This window comes from Coregonus lavaretus (genome assembly GCF_964263955.1).
Source record: "Coregonus lavaretus genome assembly, contig: HAP1_SCAFFOLD_907, whole genome shotgun sequence".
Lineage (NCBI taxonomy): Eukaryota > Metazoa > Chordata > Actinopteri > Salmoniformes > Salmonidae > Coregonus > Coregonus lavaretus.
The window spans coordinates 83,601-103,121 of record NW_028157401.1 but is presented as its reverse complement, the minus strand read 5'-3'; the positions used below and the strand labels follow the sequence as shown (position 1 = coordinate 103,121).

Genomic DNA, 19,521 nt, shown 5'->3' with positions numbered 1-19,521 from the left:
ATTTGATACATCAGAAAAGCAGAACTTAATATTTGGTACAGAAACCTTTGTTTGCAATTACAGAGATCATACATTTCCTGTAGGTCTTGACCAGGTTTGCACACACTGCAGCAGGGATTTTGGCCCACTCCTCCATACAGACCTTCTCCAGAACCTTCAGGTTTCGGGGCTGTCGCTGGGCAATACGGACTTTCAGCTCCCTCCAAAGATTTTCTATTGGGTTCAGGTCTGGAGACTGGCTAGGCCACTCCAGGACCTTGAGATGCTTCTTACGGAGCCACTCCTTAGTTGCCCTGGCTGTGTGTTTCGGGTCGTTGTCATGCTGGAAAACCCTGTCACGACCCATCTTCAATGCTCTTACTGAGGGAAGGAGGTTGTTGGCCAAGATCTCGCAATACATGGCCCCATCCATCCTCCCCTAAATACGGTGCAGTCGACTTGTCCCCTTTGTAGAAAAGCATCCCCAAAGAATGATGTTTCCACCTCCATGCTTCACGGTTGGGATGGTGTTCTTGGGGTTGTACTCATCCTTCTTCTTCCTTCAAACACGGCGAGTGGAGTTTAGACAAAAAGCTCTACATGACCTTCTCCCATTCCTCCTCTGGATCATCCAGATGGTCATTGGCAAACTTCAGACGGGCCTGGACATGCGCTGGCTTGAGCAGGGGGACCTTGCGTGCGCTGCAGGATTTTAATCCATGACGGCATAGTGTGTTTCTAATGGTTTTCTTTGAGACTGTGGTCCCAGCTCTCTTCAGGTCATTGACCAGGTCCTGCCGTGTAGTTCTGGGCTGATCCCTCAACTTCCTCATGATCATTGATGCCCTACGAGGTGAGATTTTGCATGGAGCCCCAGACCGAGGGTGATTGACCGTCATCTTAAACTTCTTCCATGTTCTAATAATTGCGCCAACAGTTGTTGCCTTCTCACCAAGCTGCTTGCCTATTGTCCTGTAGCCCATCCCAGCCTTGTGCAGGTCTACAATTTTATCCCTGATGTCCTTACACAGCTCTCTGGTCTTGGCCATTGTGGAGAGGTTGGAGTATGTTTGATTGAGTGTGTGGACAGGTGTCTTTTATACAGGTAACGAGTTCAAACAGGTGCAGTTAATACAGGGAATGAGTGGAGAACAGGAGGGCTTCTTGAAGAAAAACTAACAGGTCTGTGAGAGACGGAATTCTTACTGGTTGGTAGGTGATCAAATACTTATGTCATGCAATAAAATGCAAATTAATTACTTAAAAATCATACAATGTGATTTTCTGGATTTTTGTTTTAGATTCCGTCTCTCACAGTTGAAGTGTACCTATGATAAAAATTACAGACCTCTACATGCTTTGTAAGTAGGAAAACCTGCAAAATCGGCAGTGTACCAAATACTTGTTCTCCCCACTGTAAGTGTGATACGTGCTACTTTGTTCTTGACCAACTGCAATTTACCAATGTCCCTCTTTGCCGCACATGACCACACAGCTGGGCAGTAGTCCAGGTGCGACCAAACTGGGGCATGTAGGACCTGTCCGGTCGACTGAGATGTCAAGAAGGCAGAGCAGCGCCTTAGCATGGACAGACCTCTTCCCATTTTTAGCAACCATTGAGTCTATATGTTTTGACCATGACAGTTTGCTATCTAGGGTTACACCCAGCAGTTTAGTCTCCTCAACTTGCTCAATCGCTACATTATTCAATAATATATCTAAATGAGGTTTAAGGTTGAGCGAGTGATTTGTCCCAAAAATGATTATTTACGTTTTTGGGATATTTAGCACCAACCTATTGCTTAGTTACCCATCCTAAAACTGACTGGAGCTCTATGTTAAGGGTGTCAGTTATTTATTGTACTGTTGCGGCCGACAAGTATGCTGGTGAGTCGTCAGCGTACATGGACACACAGGCTTCATTCAAGGTCAGAGGAAGGTCATTAGTAAAAGCAGAATAAAATAATAGCCCTAGCCAGCTGCCCTGTGGTACACCACATTAACGAAAACCTTCTGTTTTCTATTAGATATGTAACTCTCAATCCATAATAAGGCAGAGGATGCAAATCCATAACACCTATGTTTTTTTTTTTCAACAATAGGTTATGATCAATGACATCAAAAGCTGCACTGAAGTCTAACAGAACATCGCCCACAGTCTTCTTACTATCAATTTCTTTCAGCCAGTCATCAGTCATTTGTGTCAGTGCCGAGCATGTTGGGTGCCCTTCCCTATAAGCATGCTGAAAGTCTGTTATTAATTAGTTTTCTGTAAAATAACTTTATATTTGATCAAACACATTTTTTCTCCAAAAGTTTGCTAAGCACTTGTCACAGGCTGATTGGTCGGCTGTTTTAACCATTAAAGGGTGATCTGCTATTTTGGGGAATGACCTTTGCCTCCCTCCATATCTGAGGGCACACACCGTCTTCTAGGCAAAAATGGAAGATGTGGCAAACAGGAGTCACAATGTATTCCGCTACCAACCTCAGCAATTTACCATCCAGGTTGTCGGTACCAGGTGGTTTGTCCTTATTTATAGACAGCAGCAATCGTTTCACCTCTTCCACACTAAGTTTGTGGAACTCAAAACTACAGCGCTTCTCTTTCATTATTTGGTACATTATGCATCAATATGAAGGCTCAGATGGACTCCAGCCTTCTGAGCTGTGTCCTCCTCTGGTTCTGTTCACCAGGCAGGTCTCTGTGATGCCAGATGGACTCCAGCCGTCTGAGCTTGGTCCAACCAGGAGTTGACACTCTTTAAACTATGAATCTCTAATTGATATTGTGATGCTTGGAGAGGTTGGGCAGCTGTCTGCAGCTGGGGCTGAGGGCTGGAGAGGAGAGGGAGAGGAGGAGGAGAGAGCAGCCTGTTCGGTGGAGGTATAGGGAAAGAAAGATGAATTACCGGTACACGTGCATGTCTGCAGAACGTGTAGTCTTGTTATAGTCTATATGACATACGATTCAATGCACTGCCCTTTAAAACTTTTTGTGAGGAGAAACCTGCAATGTTGGGAACATGTGACTCCACTTTGTTGAAGTGATGATTTAATTAATTAATTAATTTTTATTTCACCTTTATTTAACCAGGTAAGAAGCCAGTTGAGAACAAGTTCTCATTTACAACTGCGACCTGGCCAAGATAAAGCAAAGCAGTGCGATAAAAACAACAACAACACAGAGTTACATATGGGGTAAACACAACGTACAGTCAATAACACAATAGAACATCTATATACAGTGTGTGCAAATGTAGTAAGTTATGGAAGTAAGGTAATAAATAGGTCATATTGCAAAATAATTAACATTTTGTATTAACACTGGAGAGATAGATGTGCAAAAGATGATGTGCAAATAGAGATAATGGGGTGCAAATGAGCAAAATAAAAAACAATATGGGGATGAGGTAGTTGGGTGGGCTAATTTCAGATGGGCTGTGTACAGGTGCAGTGATCGGTAAGTTGCTCTGACAACTGATGCTTAAAGTTAGTGAGGGAGATAAGTGTCTCCAGCTTCAGAGATTTTTGCAGTTCGTTCCAGTCATTGGCAGCAGAGAACTGGAAGGAATGGCGGCCAAAGGAGGTGTTGGCTTTGGGGATGACCAGTGAGATATCCCTGCTGGAGCGCATACTACGGGTGGGTGTTGCTATGGTGACCAGAGAGCTAAGATAAGGCGGGGATTTGCCTAGCAGTGATTTATAGATGACCTGGAGCCAGTGGGTTTGGCGACGAATATGTAATGAGAGCCAGCCAACAAGAGCGTACAGGTCACAATGGTGGGTAGTATATGGGGCTTTGGTGACAAAACGGATGGCACTGTGATAGACTACATCCAATTTGCTGAGTAGAGTATTGGAGGTTATTTTGTAAATGACATCGCCGAAGTCAAGGATCGGTAGGATAGTCAGTTTTACGAGGGCATGTTTGGCAGCATGAGTGAAGGAGGCTTTGTTGCGAAATAGGAAGCCGATTCTAGATCTAACTTTTGATTGGAGATGCTTAATGTGAGTCTGGAAGGAGAGTTTACAGTCTAACCAGACACCTAGGTATTTGTAGTTGTCCACATATTCTAAGTCAGACCCGCTGAGAGTAGTGATTCTAGTCAGGCGGACGGGTGCAAGCAGCATTCGATTGAAGAGCATGCATTTAGTTTTACTAGCGTTTAAGAGCAGTTGGAGGCTATGGAAGGAGTGTTGTATGGCATTGAAGCAGCATGGGCAAGATGCAGCGGAGGGTGCAGAGCTGGTGGCCGGGGTAGGGGTAGCCAGGTGGAAAGCATGGCCAGCCATGGCAAAATGCATGTTGAAATTCTCGATTATCGTAGATTTATCGGTGGTGACAGTGTTTCCTAGCCTCAGTGCAGTGGGCAGCTGGGAGGAAGTGCTCTTATTCTCCATGGACTTTACAGAGTCCCAAAACTTTTTGGAGTTAGTGCTACAGGATGTACATTTCAGTTTGAAAAAGCTAGCCTTTTGCTTTCTTAACTGATTGTGTATATTGGTTCCTGACTTCCCTTTAAAGTTTAATATCACGGGGGCTGTTCGATGCTAATACAGTACGCCACAGGATGTTTTTGTGCTGGTCAAGGGCAGTCAAGTCTGGGGTGAACCAGGGGCTATATCTGTTCTTAGTTCTGAATTTTTTGAAAGGGGCATGCTTATTTAAGATGGAGAGGAAAGCACTTTTAAAGAACAACCAGGCATCCTCTACTGACGGAATGAGGTCAATATCCATCCAGGATACCCGGGCCAGGTCAATTAGAAAGGCCTGTTCGCTAAAGTGTTTTAGGGAGCGTTTGACAGTGATGAGGGGTGGTCGTTTGACCGCGGACCCATTACGGACACAGGCAATGAGGCAGTGATCGCTGAGATCCTGGTTGAAGACAGCAGAGGTTTATTTAGAGGGTAAATTAGTCAGGATGATATCTATGAGGGTGCCCATGTTTACGGATTTAGGGTTGTACCTGGTAGGTTCCTTGATAATTTGTGGGAGATTGAGGGCATCTAGTTTAGATTGTAGGACGGCTGGGGTGTTAAGCATATCCCAGTTTAGGTCACCAAGCAGTACAAACTCTGAGGATAGATGGGGGGCAAACAATTCACATATGGTGTCCAGGGCACAGCTGGGGGCTGAGGGGGGTCTGTAGCAAGCGGCAACAGTGAGATACATATTTCTGGAAAGGTGGATTTTTAGAAGTAAAAGCTCAAACTGTTTGGGCACAGACCTGGATAGTATGATACAGCTCTGCAGGCTATCTCTACAGTAGATTGCAACTCCGCCCCCTTTGGCAGTTCTATCTAGACAAACATTTTTGTAGTTGGGGATGGACATTTCTGAATTTTTGGTGGCCTTCCTAAGCCAGGATTCAGACACTGCTAGAACATCAGGGTTGGCGGAGTGTGCTAACGCAGTGAATAACAGAGAATAAAAGGGACAGATTTCTGGGCGTTGTAAAATAGATTCAAGGCATTATGTACAGACAAGGATATGGAAGGGTATGAGTACAGTGGAGGTACACCTAAGTGTTGTGTAACAATGAAAGAGATAACATCACTGGAGGCACCGATTGAGCCGGTCCCCGCGTTTATTGGGGGTGGGACAAAGGAGCTATCTGAGGCAGGTTGAGCTGGACTGGGGGCTCTACAGTGAAATAGTACAATAAGAAATAACTGAAACAGCAATAGGCAAGGCGTATTGACATGGGAGAGAGGCATAAAGCAATCACAGGTATTATTTGAGAGAGCTAAGACAACAGCTGGTAATGGCGACGAAAGTTTGGGCTGAGGCTAAACAGATAAACAGGATGGGTACTGTGTAAAGGAACAGTCCAGCAGGTATCAGCTGTGTAGCTGAGTGATCATAAGGTCCAGTGAACAGCAATAGGTGAGTCCGGGAGCAGTTCGGTGGCTGCTACGGCACAGGCGAGCAGGAGGCACGGCTGTTGATTGCGTGTGCTAGTGGGTCGGGGCTAGCAGATGGATCTTCGTGGTCGTCGCAATGGGAAGCCTGTTGAAACCACATCAGACGATTACGTCGGCAGACCAGTTGTGATGGATCAGCTGGGCTCCGTGTCAACACTAGGAGGTCCCGTCCGGTTGACAGAGAGGTAGATAGCCGGGAGATGGGCCTGGCTCGAAGGCTAGCTCAAGGCTAACTGGTGCTTGTTTTGGGACAGTGGTGATTAGCCAACAACAACAATAGCCATTCGGTTGCAGCTAGCTAGTTGCGATGATCCGGTGTTAAGGTCCAGTGATTCCGGCAGAAAATCCGATATGTTCTGGGTCGATAGCGCGCTGTGCAGACTGCAGACTGGCCGATAATTGTCCAGGCTAGAGCTGGCTGGTAGGTAGTGCAGGCCACGGACAATGGTGAAGACCGCTAACGGTGGCTAATAGCAAGTAGCTAGTTAGCTGGCTAGCTGGCTAGTTTCAACCGGAGGTTCTGGATAAAAAAGTTATAAAGAAATAATAGAATCCGTTCCACATTGGGTGAGGCGGGTTGCAGGATAGTTTATTTAGTTAAAGGACGGAAATGTGAGATTGAGCGATATATACGAAAAAGACACACAAAAAAAAGAAAAAACTGTCTATTTACACGAGGACACGACAGAATACACCACCGCACTGATACGCCATCTTGGGCTGAGAATGGGCTTCATCATGTTGGCAGACAAGACCAGTTAATGTCTAGCAATCTTAAAAATGTATTATGGTGGGGTTGATTTTTATTTCTGCTCCGTCGTCAGATTCCCAAAGCAGATATTTTGTGACTTCATCTGTCAGCCTTTTATCATTTTTCTTCCTAAAATGTCTTCTGTTTGTTCGTTTTTAGTTTCCCAGCCCTCTATTCCTACAGTCTCTGATTCATGAGTCATTGAGAAATGATGTCGTTGTAGTTTTGTATATTCCTAGTGTGTTATTGTGTTTAGGTGAGAGAAATGATGTAATTGTAGTTCTGATAGAAGTGATGTAACTCTAGTGCTGACTCCAGGCCAGAATGTCTTGGCTCAGGACAGACATGGAGGGGTTGTGCCAAGTCTGTTAACTCTCTCTCACACACACACACACACACACACACACACACACACACACACACACACACACACACACACACACACACACACACACACACACACACACACACACACACACACACACACACACTGGAAAACACTAGAATTACACAATAATATTTGCTTTCAATCTTGTTTATTTTAGATAATTAACTAACTCATATGATTAAAATAATTTGAGAAAACTACACAACTACAGTAATTATATTTTTAAAGTTACAACTAAACAATGATTTAAATCAATAAGATAACATTTTGTATGTCAGACTTGACTTCCTTCATCTGGTCTTTTCCAGGCTTTTCTCCTGTGACTTGATGTCTTCCTATTAGCATTTGTAGAGTCGGTTGATCCTCAGGATGTCAGTGGTGGACAACCCCTGTCTCTGGCCGATGGACACGTTGGGGTTGGGGATTGGGGTGATGGAGTCCATTCCATTGATAGAGAAGGCTGTTTTTCCATAGTGCATGACGGAGCTGTAGTCATAGGGAGTGTTGAGGTTGTTGGTGTTTGATTTATCAAAGTTGTAGGCACTGTTAGCGTCGATGTTACTCCAGTTGATCCTGACGTACTGGTCACGGTCGCTCCTGGTTTGTTCGTGCTGGAAGCCCAGAGCGTGGAGAGTCTCGTGCTGAACGATGCCGAAGTAAACGCAGCCGTCCCTTTGGAGAGACACCACCTGTTGGCCTCCCACTCTCCCAAGAGAGGACCAGCACCCGTCTCTGGGCTCATAGCTGATGAAGTCAACCTGATTCCGACGAGGCACGAAGCGAATGCAGGTCTTGGAAGGGAAGGCCTGGAGGGCGTTCTCAATGATCTGCTTGTCGGAGGAAGTGAAGCTACTGCTCACTGTGTAAGGCACTTCAACCTTTCCGTTAGGGCCTTTGCTCCAGAAGCACCCTGCACTGTAAAATAAGATTCAGCTGGTTAGTAAATTATATTGGAAAATACTAATATTTTGACATAAAAAATATACATTTGTTATCTTTACTTGAATATAATTAGTACTTTACTTCACTTCACTTGTTTAACCAACCTGAACTATATATATATATATATATATATATATATATATCAACATTAGATACATGTAAAAACAACTACAAGGTAAACTGTGTTTAATTTACAAAATGTTCAACATATTTCTCTCAATTTACTAATGTTAAGTTCTTGCAACAACTTGCCACATGTCTCTGTTTTTAGAGCATTGTGGGTAATTCCACCTTCATTGACTTCATAATCCTATAATACAATGTTGTATGCATGTTTAAAGGACGAAAATTATATTGTATTAGTATTAAGCAACTTGTTGTGCTTTGAGGTGTGAACGGATATCGAAACCGTCAGTCAAATTGATGTTCAATGATGAGACAAACAATTCCCACCATCACCGCTGTTAATGACACTGGCTAATGGAGCATCCTGCACTGCTGCAGTTCTACCTCCATTTACTGCTAGTGGAATGAGCACTGTGCTCAACAACACCTGCTAATGTAGGTGAAAATGCCCATTGTTCAAAATTAATACACGATCTCCAAAAGTAACTAATCAGAAAGATGAAGCAAATGTAACTTACGAAAACAGTTTTGGAATTGATACAAAGTGAAGTATATTATACATAAAAAATACCTCATGTTGGAAATACTAAAAAAGGCTGATGCAAATAATTTTAAAAGTAGAACTCGCAAAATATTGTTTTTTAGTGTGTGTGGGTGTTGTACCTAAAGCAAATCATGGCATTTCTGGTTGTTGGTGCCAGCAGGTCTCCCTCCAGCAGAAACTGACTGGAGCCGTTATTAGTGGTCAGAATTCTCTCAGTGAAGTCTACAGCCTCAGGGTTGTCTATTAGGATCTCCGGTCCACTTCCATCCTCCACGAGAGGGTTGGCCTGAGAGAGGTCCAGGAGGAGGAGGAGGAGGAGGAGGGTGAGAGAGGTGCTATGCTCCATCTTCAGTGTGTGGAGAGGAGAGACTCTGGATGGCTCCTTGGATCTGGCAGTGGAGATGCTCTAGATGGGCTTCTTGGTCCTGGTGATGCTTTGGAGAGGCTCCTTGATGTGTGATTCTGTCTGGTCAGTCCTGGCCTTTTTATACAGTCCTATACAGGTGTGTCTGCAGGAGGATTAAGGGTTGGGGTCCATGTTGTTAGTCCTAAATAAACCTCTGAAGGGAGGGCTCCACCACTAAACCCACTGTTTCTACATGGTTTTAATCCATACGGGTCCATTTACACCTGGCCATGCCTACTCAACAAACACGTCACACACACTCACACACACACACACACACACACACACACACTCACACTCACACTCACACACACACACACACACACACACACACACACACACACACACACACACACACACACACACACACACACACACACACACACACACACTCTCACACACACACACACACACACACACACACACACACACACACACACACACACACTGTAATGACTCTACTGCAATGATGTGCTGAGGAACGTGTCAGATTGTCACTGCAGGGGTCCCTTTAGACATGAAGTAGGCTGCGTCCTGAATGTCACCCTATTCCCTATATAGTAGTGTGATAAAGTAGTGTACTATGTAGGGAATAGGGTGCCATTTGGGACGCAATCATAGTGTCAATGGTTTTCCGATGATAAAAGATATGACTGATCCACTAGGTACCGGTTTACATCATTGGTGTGTTTGGTAGCTTATTGTCTAACAGTTGGGAATACAAGTACACATTACAATGCTGATGCATACTTAGGGCAGGCCAGGCCACTGGTCAAATATTGTCACTTTGCCATTTCCTGTTTTGGCAAATACTATAGGACAGGTAGAGTCACAAGGTAACAAGTTGTTCAGACAAACTCATCATTTAATGTTTGTCTGGAAATATTAATCTAATGTATTGGAAGAAATATGTTCGTTATAGATTGTGATAGTTGTGCCTGTATAGCTTAGGCCAGCATTAGTGGAAAAAATAACAAACACCTCCAAGCTGCTTCCTTGGGTTGAACATTGGACTCCAATATACCTTGATCATCTACTGATTTCATGATGCCTTGCACATTCATAACATTTTTGACATGTGTTTTTCTGGATTTTTTTGTTGATATTCTGTCTCTAACTGTTTAAATAAACCTACCATTAAAATTATAGACTGATCATTTCTTTGGTCAGTGGGCAAACGTACAAAATCAGCAGGGGATCAAATACATTTTACCTTCACTGTATATGTCATGATATTTTGGCCATATCGCTCAGCCCTTGTGTATAATTGACGTATAAATGTATCTTAATTTTAATTCTGCTATGTTTGAAGGGGGCCTTCCACCAACTGCTGTTTTCAGATCAAGCCATAGGTTTTCCAAGTGATTTAGATCTGGACTCAACACCGGCCATTCCAGAACAGTCCAGTGTTTATTTTTTAACCATTACTGGTTGCTTTTCTATGTGTGTTATGTCTTTTCTTGCTGAAAGCCCTTCGATGGAGACCCCGTTTTTGGACACTGGGTTGAACATTGGACACCAAAACACGTTGATAATCTACTGATTTCATGATGCCTTGCACGTTCAAGGCCCCCCAGTACAGGAGGCAGCAAAGCAACCCCACATCATGGGAGACCCATGGGGCGGCGCGCACAATTGGCCCAGCGTCGTCCAGGGTAGGGGAGGGAATGGCCGGCAGGGGATGTAGCTCAGTTGGTAGAGCATGGCATTTGCAACGCCAGGGTTGTGGGTTTGATAAAATAATGTATGCACTAACTGTAAGTCGCTCTGGATAAGAGCGTCTGCTAAATGACTAAAAATGTAAAATGTAATTATGGAACCTCCCCCATGTTTGATTGTGAGGAGGGTGATCTTTTCTTTGAAAGCTTCATTTGGTTTCTGGTAAAACATAGCGCAGATTTTTAGTGACAAAGACCTCTAATTTTGTTCAATCGGAAAAGAGAACATTTCTCCCAGGATTTAGGCTTGTTTAGGTGGGTTTTTGCTACGTTTAATCAGGGTTTCCTGTATCTCTTTCAGCAGTGGGGTCTTGCTATGTTTACCAACGACCAAATGAAGCATTCAAAAGAAAAGATCACCTTCCTTACAATCAAACATGGGGGAGGTTCAATAATTCTGTGGGGTTGCCAAACAGGAAATGGCAAAGTGCCAATATTTGACCAGTGGCCTGGCCTGCCCTAAGTATGCATCAGCATTGTAATGTGTACTTGTATTCCCAACTGTTAGACAATAAGCTACCAAACACACCAATGATGTAAACCGGTACCTAGTGGATCAGTCATATCTTTTATCATCGGAAAAACCATTGACACTATGATTGCGTCCCAAATGGCACCCTATTCCCTACATAGTACACTACTTTAGCACACTACTATATAGGGAATAGGGTGACATTAAGGACGCAGCCTACTTCATGTCTAAAGGGACCCCTGCAGTGACAATCTGACACGTTCCTCAGCACATCATTGCAGTAGAGTCATTACAGTGTGTGTGTGTGTGTGTGTGTGTGTGTGTGTGTGTGTGTGTTTGTGTGTGTGTGTGTGTGACGTGTTTGTTGAGTAGGCATGGCCAGGTGTAAATGGACCCGTATGGATTAAAACCATGTAGAAACAGTGGGTTTGGTGGTGGAGCCCTCCCTTCAGAGGTTTATTTAGGACTAACAACATGGACCCCAACCCTTAATCCTCCTGCAGACACACCTGTATAGGACTGTATAAAAAGGCCAGGACTGACCAGACAGAATCACACATCAAGGAGCCTCTCCAAAGCATCACCAGGACCAAGAAGCCCATCTAGAGCATCTCCACTGCCAGATCCAAGGAGCCATCCAGAGTCTCTCCTCTCCACACACTGAAGATGGAGCATAGCACCTCTCTCACCCTCCTCCTCCTCCTCCTCCTCCTGGACATCTCTCAGGCCAACCCTCTCGTGGAGGATGGAAGTGGACCGGAGATCCTAATAGACAACCCTGAGGTTGTAGACTTCACTGAGAGAATTCTGACCACTAATAACGGCTCCAGTCAGTTTCTGCTGGAGGGAGACCTGCTGGCACCAACAACCAGAAATGCCATGATTTGCTTTAGGTACAACACCCACACACACTAAAAAACAATATTTTGCGAGTTCTACTTTTAAAACTATTTGTATCAGCCTTTTTGAGTATTTCCAACATGAGGTATTTTTATGTATAATATACTTCACTTTGTATCAATTCCAAAACTGTTTTCATAAGTTACATTTGCTTCATCTTTCTGATGAGTTACTTTTGGAGATCGTGTATTAATTTTGAACAATGGGCATTTTCACCTACATTAGCAGGTGTTGTTGAGCACAGTGCTCATTCCACTAGCAGTAAATGGAGGTAGAACTGCAGCAGTGCAGGATGCTCCATTAGCCAGTGTCATTAACAGCGGTGATGGTGGGAATTGTTTGTCTCATCATTGAACATAAATTTGACTGACGGTTTCGATATCCGTTCACACCTCAAAGCACAACAAGTTGCTTAATACTAATACAATATAATTTTCGTCCTTTAAACATGCATACAACATTGTATTATAGGATTATGAAGTCAATGAAGGTGGAATTACCCACAATGCTCTAAAAACAGAGACGTGGCAAGTTGTTGCAAGAACTTAACATTAGTAAATTGAGAGAAATATGTTGAACATTTTGTAAATTAAACACAGTTTACCTTGTAGTTGTTTTTACATGTATCTAATGTTGATATATATATATATATATATATATATATATATATATATATATATATATATATAGTTCAGGTTGGTTAAACAAGTGAAGTGAAGTAAAGTACTAATTATATTCAAGTAAAGATAACAAATGTATATTTTTTATGTCAAAATATTAGTATTTTCCAATATAATTTACTAACCAGCTGAATCTTATTTTACAGTGCAGGGTGCTTCTGGAGCAAAGGCCCTAACGGAAAGGTTGAAGTGCCTTACACAGTGAGCAGTAGCTTCACTTCCTCCGACAAGCAGATCATTGAGAACGCCCTCCAGGCCTTCCCTTCCAAGACCTGCATTCGCTTCGTGCCTCGTCGGAATCAGGTTGACTTCATCAGCTATGAGCCCAGAGACGGGTGCTGGTCCTCTCTTGGGAGAGTGGGAGGCCAACAGGTGGTCTCTCTCCAAAGGGACGGCTGCGTTTACTTCGGCATCGTTCAGCACGAGACTCTCCACGCTCTGGGCTTCCAGCACGAACAAACCAGGAGCGACCGTGACCAGTACGTCAGGATCAACTGGAGTAACATCGACGCTAACAGTGCCTACAACTTTGATAAATCAAACACCAACAACCTCAACACTCCCTATGACTACAGCTCCGTCATGCACTATGGAAAAACAGCCTTCTCTATCAATGGAAAGGACTCCATCACCCCCATTCCCAACCCCAACGTGTCCATCGGCCAGAGACAGGGGTTGTCCACCACTGACATCCTGAGGATCAACCGACTCTACAAATGCTAATAGGAAGACATCAAGTCACAGGAGAAAAGCCTGGAAAAGACCAGATGAAGGAAGTCAAGTCTGACATACAAAATGTTATCTTATTGATTTAAATCATTGTTTAGTTGTAACTTTAAAATATATAATTACTGTAGTTGTGTAGTTTTCTCAAATTACTTTAATCATATAAGTTAGTTAATTATCTAAAATAAACAAGATTGAAAGCAAATATTATTGTGTAATTCTAGTGTTTCACAGTGTGTGTGTGTGTGTGTGTGAGTGTGCGTGTGTGTGTGTGTGTGCGTGTGTGTGTGTGCGTGTGTGAGATAGAGAGAGAGTTAACAGACTTGGCACAACCCCTCCATGTCTGTCCTGAGCCAAGACATTCTGGCCTGGAGTCAGCACTAGAGTTACATCACTTCTATCAGAACTACAATGACATCATTACATCATTTCTCTCACCTAAACACAATAACACACTAGGAATATACAAAACTACAACGACATCATTTCTCAATGACTCATGAATCAGAGACTGTAGGAATAGAGGGCCGGGAAACTAAAAACGAACAAACAGAAGATATTTTAGGAAGAAAATGATAAAAAGCTGACAGAAGAAGTCACAAAATATCTGCTTTGGGAATCTGACGACGGAGCAGAAATAAAAATCAACCCCACCATAATACATTTTTAAGATTGCTAGACATTTATTGGTCTGGTCTGCCAACATCATCACTTCAACAAAGTGGAGTCACATGTTGCCAACAATACAGGTTTCTCCTCACAAAAAGTTCTAAAGGGCAGTGCATTGAATCGTATGTCATATAGACTATAACAAGACTACACGTTCTGCAGACATGCACATGTACCGGTAATTCATCTTTCTTTCCCTATACCTCCACCGAACAGGCTGCTCTCTCCTCCTCTCCCTCTCCTCTCCAGCCCTCAGCCCCGGCTCCAGACAGCTGGCCAACCTCTCCAAGCATCACAATATCAATTAGAGATTCATAGTTTAAAGAGTGTCAACTCCTGGTTGGACCAGGCTCAGACGGCTGGAGTCCATCTGGCATCACAGAGACCTGCCTGGTTTAACAGAACCAGAGGAGGACACAGCTCAGACGGCTGGAGTCCATCTGGCATCACAGAGACCTGCCTGGTGAACAGAACCAGAGGAGGAGGACACAGCTCAGAAGGCTGGAGTCCATCTGGCATCACAGAGACCTGCCTGGTGAACAGAACCAGAGGAGGACACAGCTCAGACGGCTGGAGTCCATCTGGCATCACAGAGACCTGCCTGGTGAACAGAACCAGAGGAGGAGGACACAGCTCAGAAGGCTGGAGTCCATCTGGCATCACAGAGACCTGCCTGGTGAACAGAACCAGAGGAGGACACAGCTCAGAAGGCTGGAGTCCATCTGGCATCACAGAGACCTGCCTGGAGAACAGAACCAGAGGAGGACACAGCTCAGAAGGCTGGAGTCAACCTGGCATCACAGAGACCTGCCTGGTGAACAGAACCAGAGGAGGACACAGCTCAGAAGGCTGGAGTCCATCTGGCATCACAGAGACCTGCCTGGTGAACAGAACCAGAGGAGGAGGACACAGCTCAGAAGGCTGGAGTCCATCTGGCATCACAGAGACCTGCCTGGTGAACAGAACCAGAGGAGGAGGACACAGCTTGTTTTTGACAGTGTTTGTTTAATGGGGCATTTTACTTTTTCCATTTACCACCATTTCTATGGTCTCAACATCCTATAACCAGGTTTGTGTTTAAAACGCATCGTAATATCCCATCTTGTACTACAATACTTGTGGAGTGGAAGAAATTGGATTTGGTATTCTTATAGTAGAGATACACTCTGTGTGGCTAAGAGGCGAGTAGTGGTAAAACTAGCCAGGCATATTCAATAACATTTACCGTAAAACATTCAGTACATCGCTATACATAGTTCACTTCAATACAAAATAAAATCCCCTATCTAGATGGTACAGTCCTGCCAAAGCATGATAGAGGCATATTAGCAATTCATGTGTCTTGTCTTTAACCATCTACATACTGTATACATCTCTATACCAATGTAACATGGATAATAACTTGATAATACCTCATAAAGATGCATCAGCAAGGTTCTAATGTCGTCTGCAGTCCCTGTGGGTCAGATAACGGGCAGGACAGCAGAGGCAAGTCACAGGCAGTTTAACTAATGCCTCGCCGAGCTCATCTGGACAGATGGAATCAACTCTAGTCCTCACACCATGTAATGTAGCAACACTAAGATACAGGGAAGCAGACGTTACCGTGTGGAGAGAGCTCAGCGGAGTGTAGTAGGGTATCCACAGGGGGTAATAGGGTATTCACATGGGGTAATAGGGTATTCACAGGGGGTAATAGGGTAGTAGGGTATTCACAGTGGGTAATAGGGTATTCACATGGGGTAATAGGGTAGTAGGGTATTCACAGTGGGTAATAGGGTATTCACATGGGGTAATAGGGTAGTAGGGTATTCACAGTGGGTAATAGGGTATTCACAGGGGGCAATAGGGTGGTAGGGTATTCACATCGGGTAATAGGGTATTCATAGTGGGTAATAGTGTAGTAGGGTATCCACAGTGGGTAATAGGGTATTCACATGGGGTAATAGTGTAGTAGGGTATTCACAGTGGGTAATAGGGTATTCACAGGGGGCAATAGGGTGGTAGGGTATTCACATCGGGTAATAGGGTATTCACAGGGGGTAATAGGGTATTCACAGGGGGTAATAGAGTATTCACAGGGTGTAATAGGGTATTCACAGGGGGTAACAGGGTATTCACAGGGTGTAATAGGGTATTCACATGGGGTAATAGTGTAGTAGGGTATTCACAGTGGGTAATAGGGTATTCACAGGGGGCAATAGGGTAGTAGGGTATTCACATCGGGTAATAGGGTATTCACAGGGGGTAATAGGGTATTCACAGGGGGTAATAGAGTATTCACAGGGTGTAATAGGGTATTCACAGGGGGTAACAGGGTATTCACATGGGGTAACAGGGTATTCACAAGGGTATATAGGCTAGTAGGGTATTCACAGGGGGGTAATAGAGTATTCACAGGGGGTAATAGGGTAGTAGGGTATTCACATGGGGTAATAGGGTAGTCACATGGGTTAATAGGGTAGTAGGGTATTCACATGGGGTAGTAGGGTATTCACAGGGGGGTAATAGGGTAGTAGGGTATTCACATGGGGTAATAGGGTATTCACAGGGGGTAATAGGGTAATAGGGTATTCACATGGGGTAGTAGGGTATTCACAGGGGGTAATAGGGTATTCACAGGGGGTAATAGGGTAGTAGGGTATTCACCTGGGGTAGTAGGGTATTCACAGGGGGTTATAGGGTATTCACAGGGGGTAATAGGGTAGTAGGGTATTCACAGTGGGTAATAGGGTATTCACAGGGGGCAATAGGGTAGTAGGGTATTCACAGTGGGTAATAGGGTATTCACATGGGGTAATAGGGTAGTAGGGTATTCACAGTGGGTAATAGGGTATTCACATGGGGTAATAGGGTAGTAGGGTATTCACAGTGGGTAATAGGGTATTCACATGGGGTAATAGGGTAGTAGGGTATTCACAGTGGGTAATAGGGTATTCACATAGGGTAATAGGGTAGTAGGGTATTCACAGTGGGTAATAGGGTATTCACAGGGGGCAATAGGGTGGTAGGGTATTCACATCGGGTAATAGGGTATTCACAGGGGGTAATAGTGTAGTAGGGTATCCACAGTGGGTAATAGGGTATTCACATGGGGTAATAGTGTAGTAGGGTATTCACAGTGGTTAATAGGGTATTCACAGGGGGCAATAGGGTGGTAGGGTATTCACATCGGGTAATAGGGTATTCACAGGGTGTAATAGGGTATTCACAGGGGGTAACAGGGTATTCACAGGGTGTAATAGGGTATTCACATGGGGTAATAGTGTAGTAGGGTGTTCACAGTGGGTAATAGGGTATTCACAGGGGGCAATAGGGTAGTAGGGTATTCACATCGGGTAATAGGGTATTCACAGGGGGTAATATGGTATTCACAGGGGGTAATAGAGTATTCACAGGGTGTAATAGGGTATTCACAGGGGGTAACAGGGTATTCACATGGGGTAACAGGGTATTCACAAGGGTATATAGGGTAGTAGGGTATTCACAGGGGGGTAATAGGGTAGTAGGGTATTCACATGGGGTAATAGGGTATTCACATGGGTTAATAGGGTAGTAGGGTATTCACATGGGGTAGTAGGGTATTCACAGGGGGGTAATAGGGTAGTAGGGTATTCACATGGGGTAATAGGGTATTCACAGGGGGTAATAGGGTAGTAGGGTATTCACATGGGGTAGTAGGGTATTCACAGGGGGTAATAGGGTATTCACAGGGGGTAATAGGGTAGTAGGGTATTCACAGGGGGTAGTAGGGTATTCACAGGGGGTAATAGGGTAGTAGGGTATTCACATGGAGTAATAGGGTATTCACAGGAGGTAATAGGATAGTAGGTTATTCACATGGGGTAGTAGGGTATTCACAGGGGGTAATAGGTTAGTAGGGTACTCACATGGGGTAATAGGGTATTCACGCAGGGTAATAGGGTAGTAGGGTATTCACAGGGGGTAATAGGGTAGTAGGGTATTCACATGGGGTAGTAGGGTATTCAAGGGGGGTAATAGGGTAGTAGGGTATTCACAGGGGGTAATAGGTAGTAGGGTATTCACAGGGGGTAATAGGGTATTCACAGGGGGTAATAGGGTAGTAGGGTATTCACAGGGAGTAATAGAGAAGTAGGGTATTCACAGGGGGTAATAGAGTAGTAGGGTATTCACAAGGGGTAATAGGGTATTCACAGGGGTAATATAGTAGTAGGGTATTCATATGGGGTAATAGGGTATTCACAGGGGGTAATAGGGTATTCACATGGGGTAACAGTGTAGTAGGGTATTCACAGGGGGTAATAGAGTGGTAGGGTATTCACAGGGGGTAATAGAGTAGTAGGGTGTTTACAGGGGGTACTAGTGTAGTAGGGGAGACAAACACTAACTGTATAAGAACATAGGCGTAATGGTAAATGAACATAAGGCAGTATAAAGTAGTACTGTATTAATCCCCAAGGGTACAGTCATGTGATAGGGGCAGTATATAGTAGTACTGTATTAATCCCCAAGGGTACAGTCATGTGATAGGGGCAGTATATAGTAGTACTGTATTAATCCCCAAGGGTACAGTCATGTGATAGGGGCAGTATATAGTAGTACTGTATTAATCCCCAAGGGTACAGTCATGTGATAGGGGCAGTATATAGTAGTACTGTATTAATCCCCAAGGGTACAGTCATGTGATAGGGGCAGTATATAGTAGTATTGTATTAATCCCCAAGGGTACAGTAATGTGATAGGGGCAGTATATAGTAGTACTGTATTAATCCCCAAGGGTACAGTCATGTGATAGGGGCAGTATATAGTAGTACTGTATTAATCCCCAAGGGTACAGTCATGTCATAGGGGCAGTATATAATAGTATTGTATTAATCCCCAAGGGTACAGTCATGTGATAGGTGCAGTATATAGTAGTACTGTATTAATCCCCAAGGGTACAGTAATGTGATAGGGGCAGTATATAGTAGTACTGTATTAATCCCCAAGGGTACAGTAATGTGATAGGGGCAGTATATAGTAGTACTGTATTAATCCCCAAGGGTACAGTCATGTCATAGGGGCAGTATATAATAGTATTGTATTAATCCCCAAGGGTACAGTCATGTGATAGGTGCAGTATATAGTAGTACTGTATTAATCCCCAAGGGTACAGTCATGTGATAAGTAACCAACAAAGGGAGAGAACCACTGAGCTAAGGGACAAGGCTTGGTCTGTCATGCTAGTAGTTCTGTTGTTGGTCCAGGATGCTTTGCTGTCCAAAGGGTGTTGGTGGAGCTGGGTGTCTGTGAGAGGAGGGAGAAAATCAC

At 44.0% G+C, this 19,521-nt stretch overlaps 2 protein-coding genes across 2 annotated transcripts; one reads left to right on the top strand and one right to left on the bottom strand.

Moving 5' to 3' along the window:
• Positions 1-7,384: 7,384 nt before the first annotated feature.
• Positions 7,385-9,004, bottom strand: LOC311125479 (hatching enzyme 1.2-like; the record flags this gene model as incomplete). The annotated part of the gene is made up of 2 exons (XM_084199530.1): positions 7,385-7,961; positions 8,778-9,004. 2 exons carry the CDS (start codon positions 9,002-9,004, stop codon positions 7,385-7,387), a joined length of 804 nt encoding a protein of 267 aa, XP_084055656.1.
• Positions 9,005-11,920: 2,916 nt separating this feature from the next.
• On the top strand, positions 11,921-13,557 carry LOC311125478 (hatching enzyme 1.2-like; the record flags this gene model as incomplete). Its single annotated transcript, XM_084199529.1, has 2 exons — positions 11,921-12,147; positions 12,981-13,557. 2 exons carry the CDS (start codon positions 11,921-11,923, stop codon positions 13,555-13,557), a joined length of 804 nt encoding a protein of 267 aa, XP_084055655.1.
• Between the last annotated feature and the right edge of the window lie 5,964 nt (positions 13,558-19,521).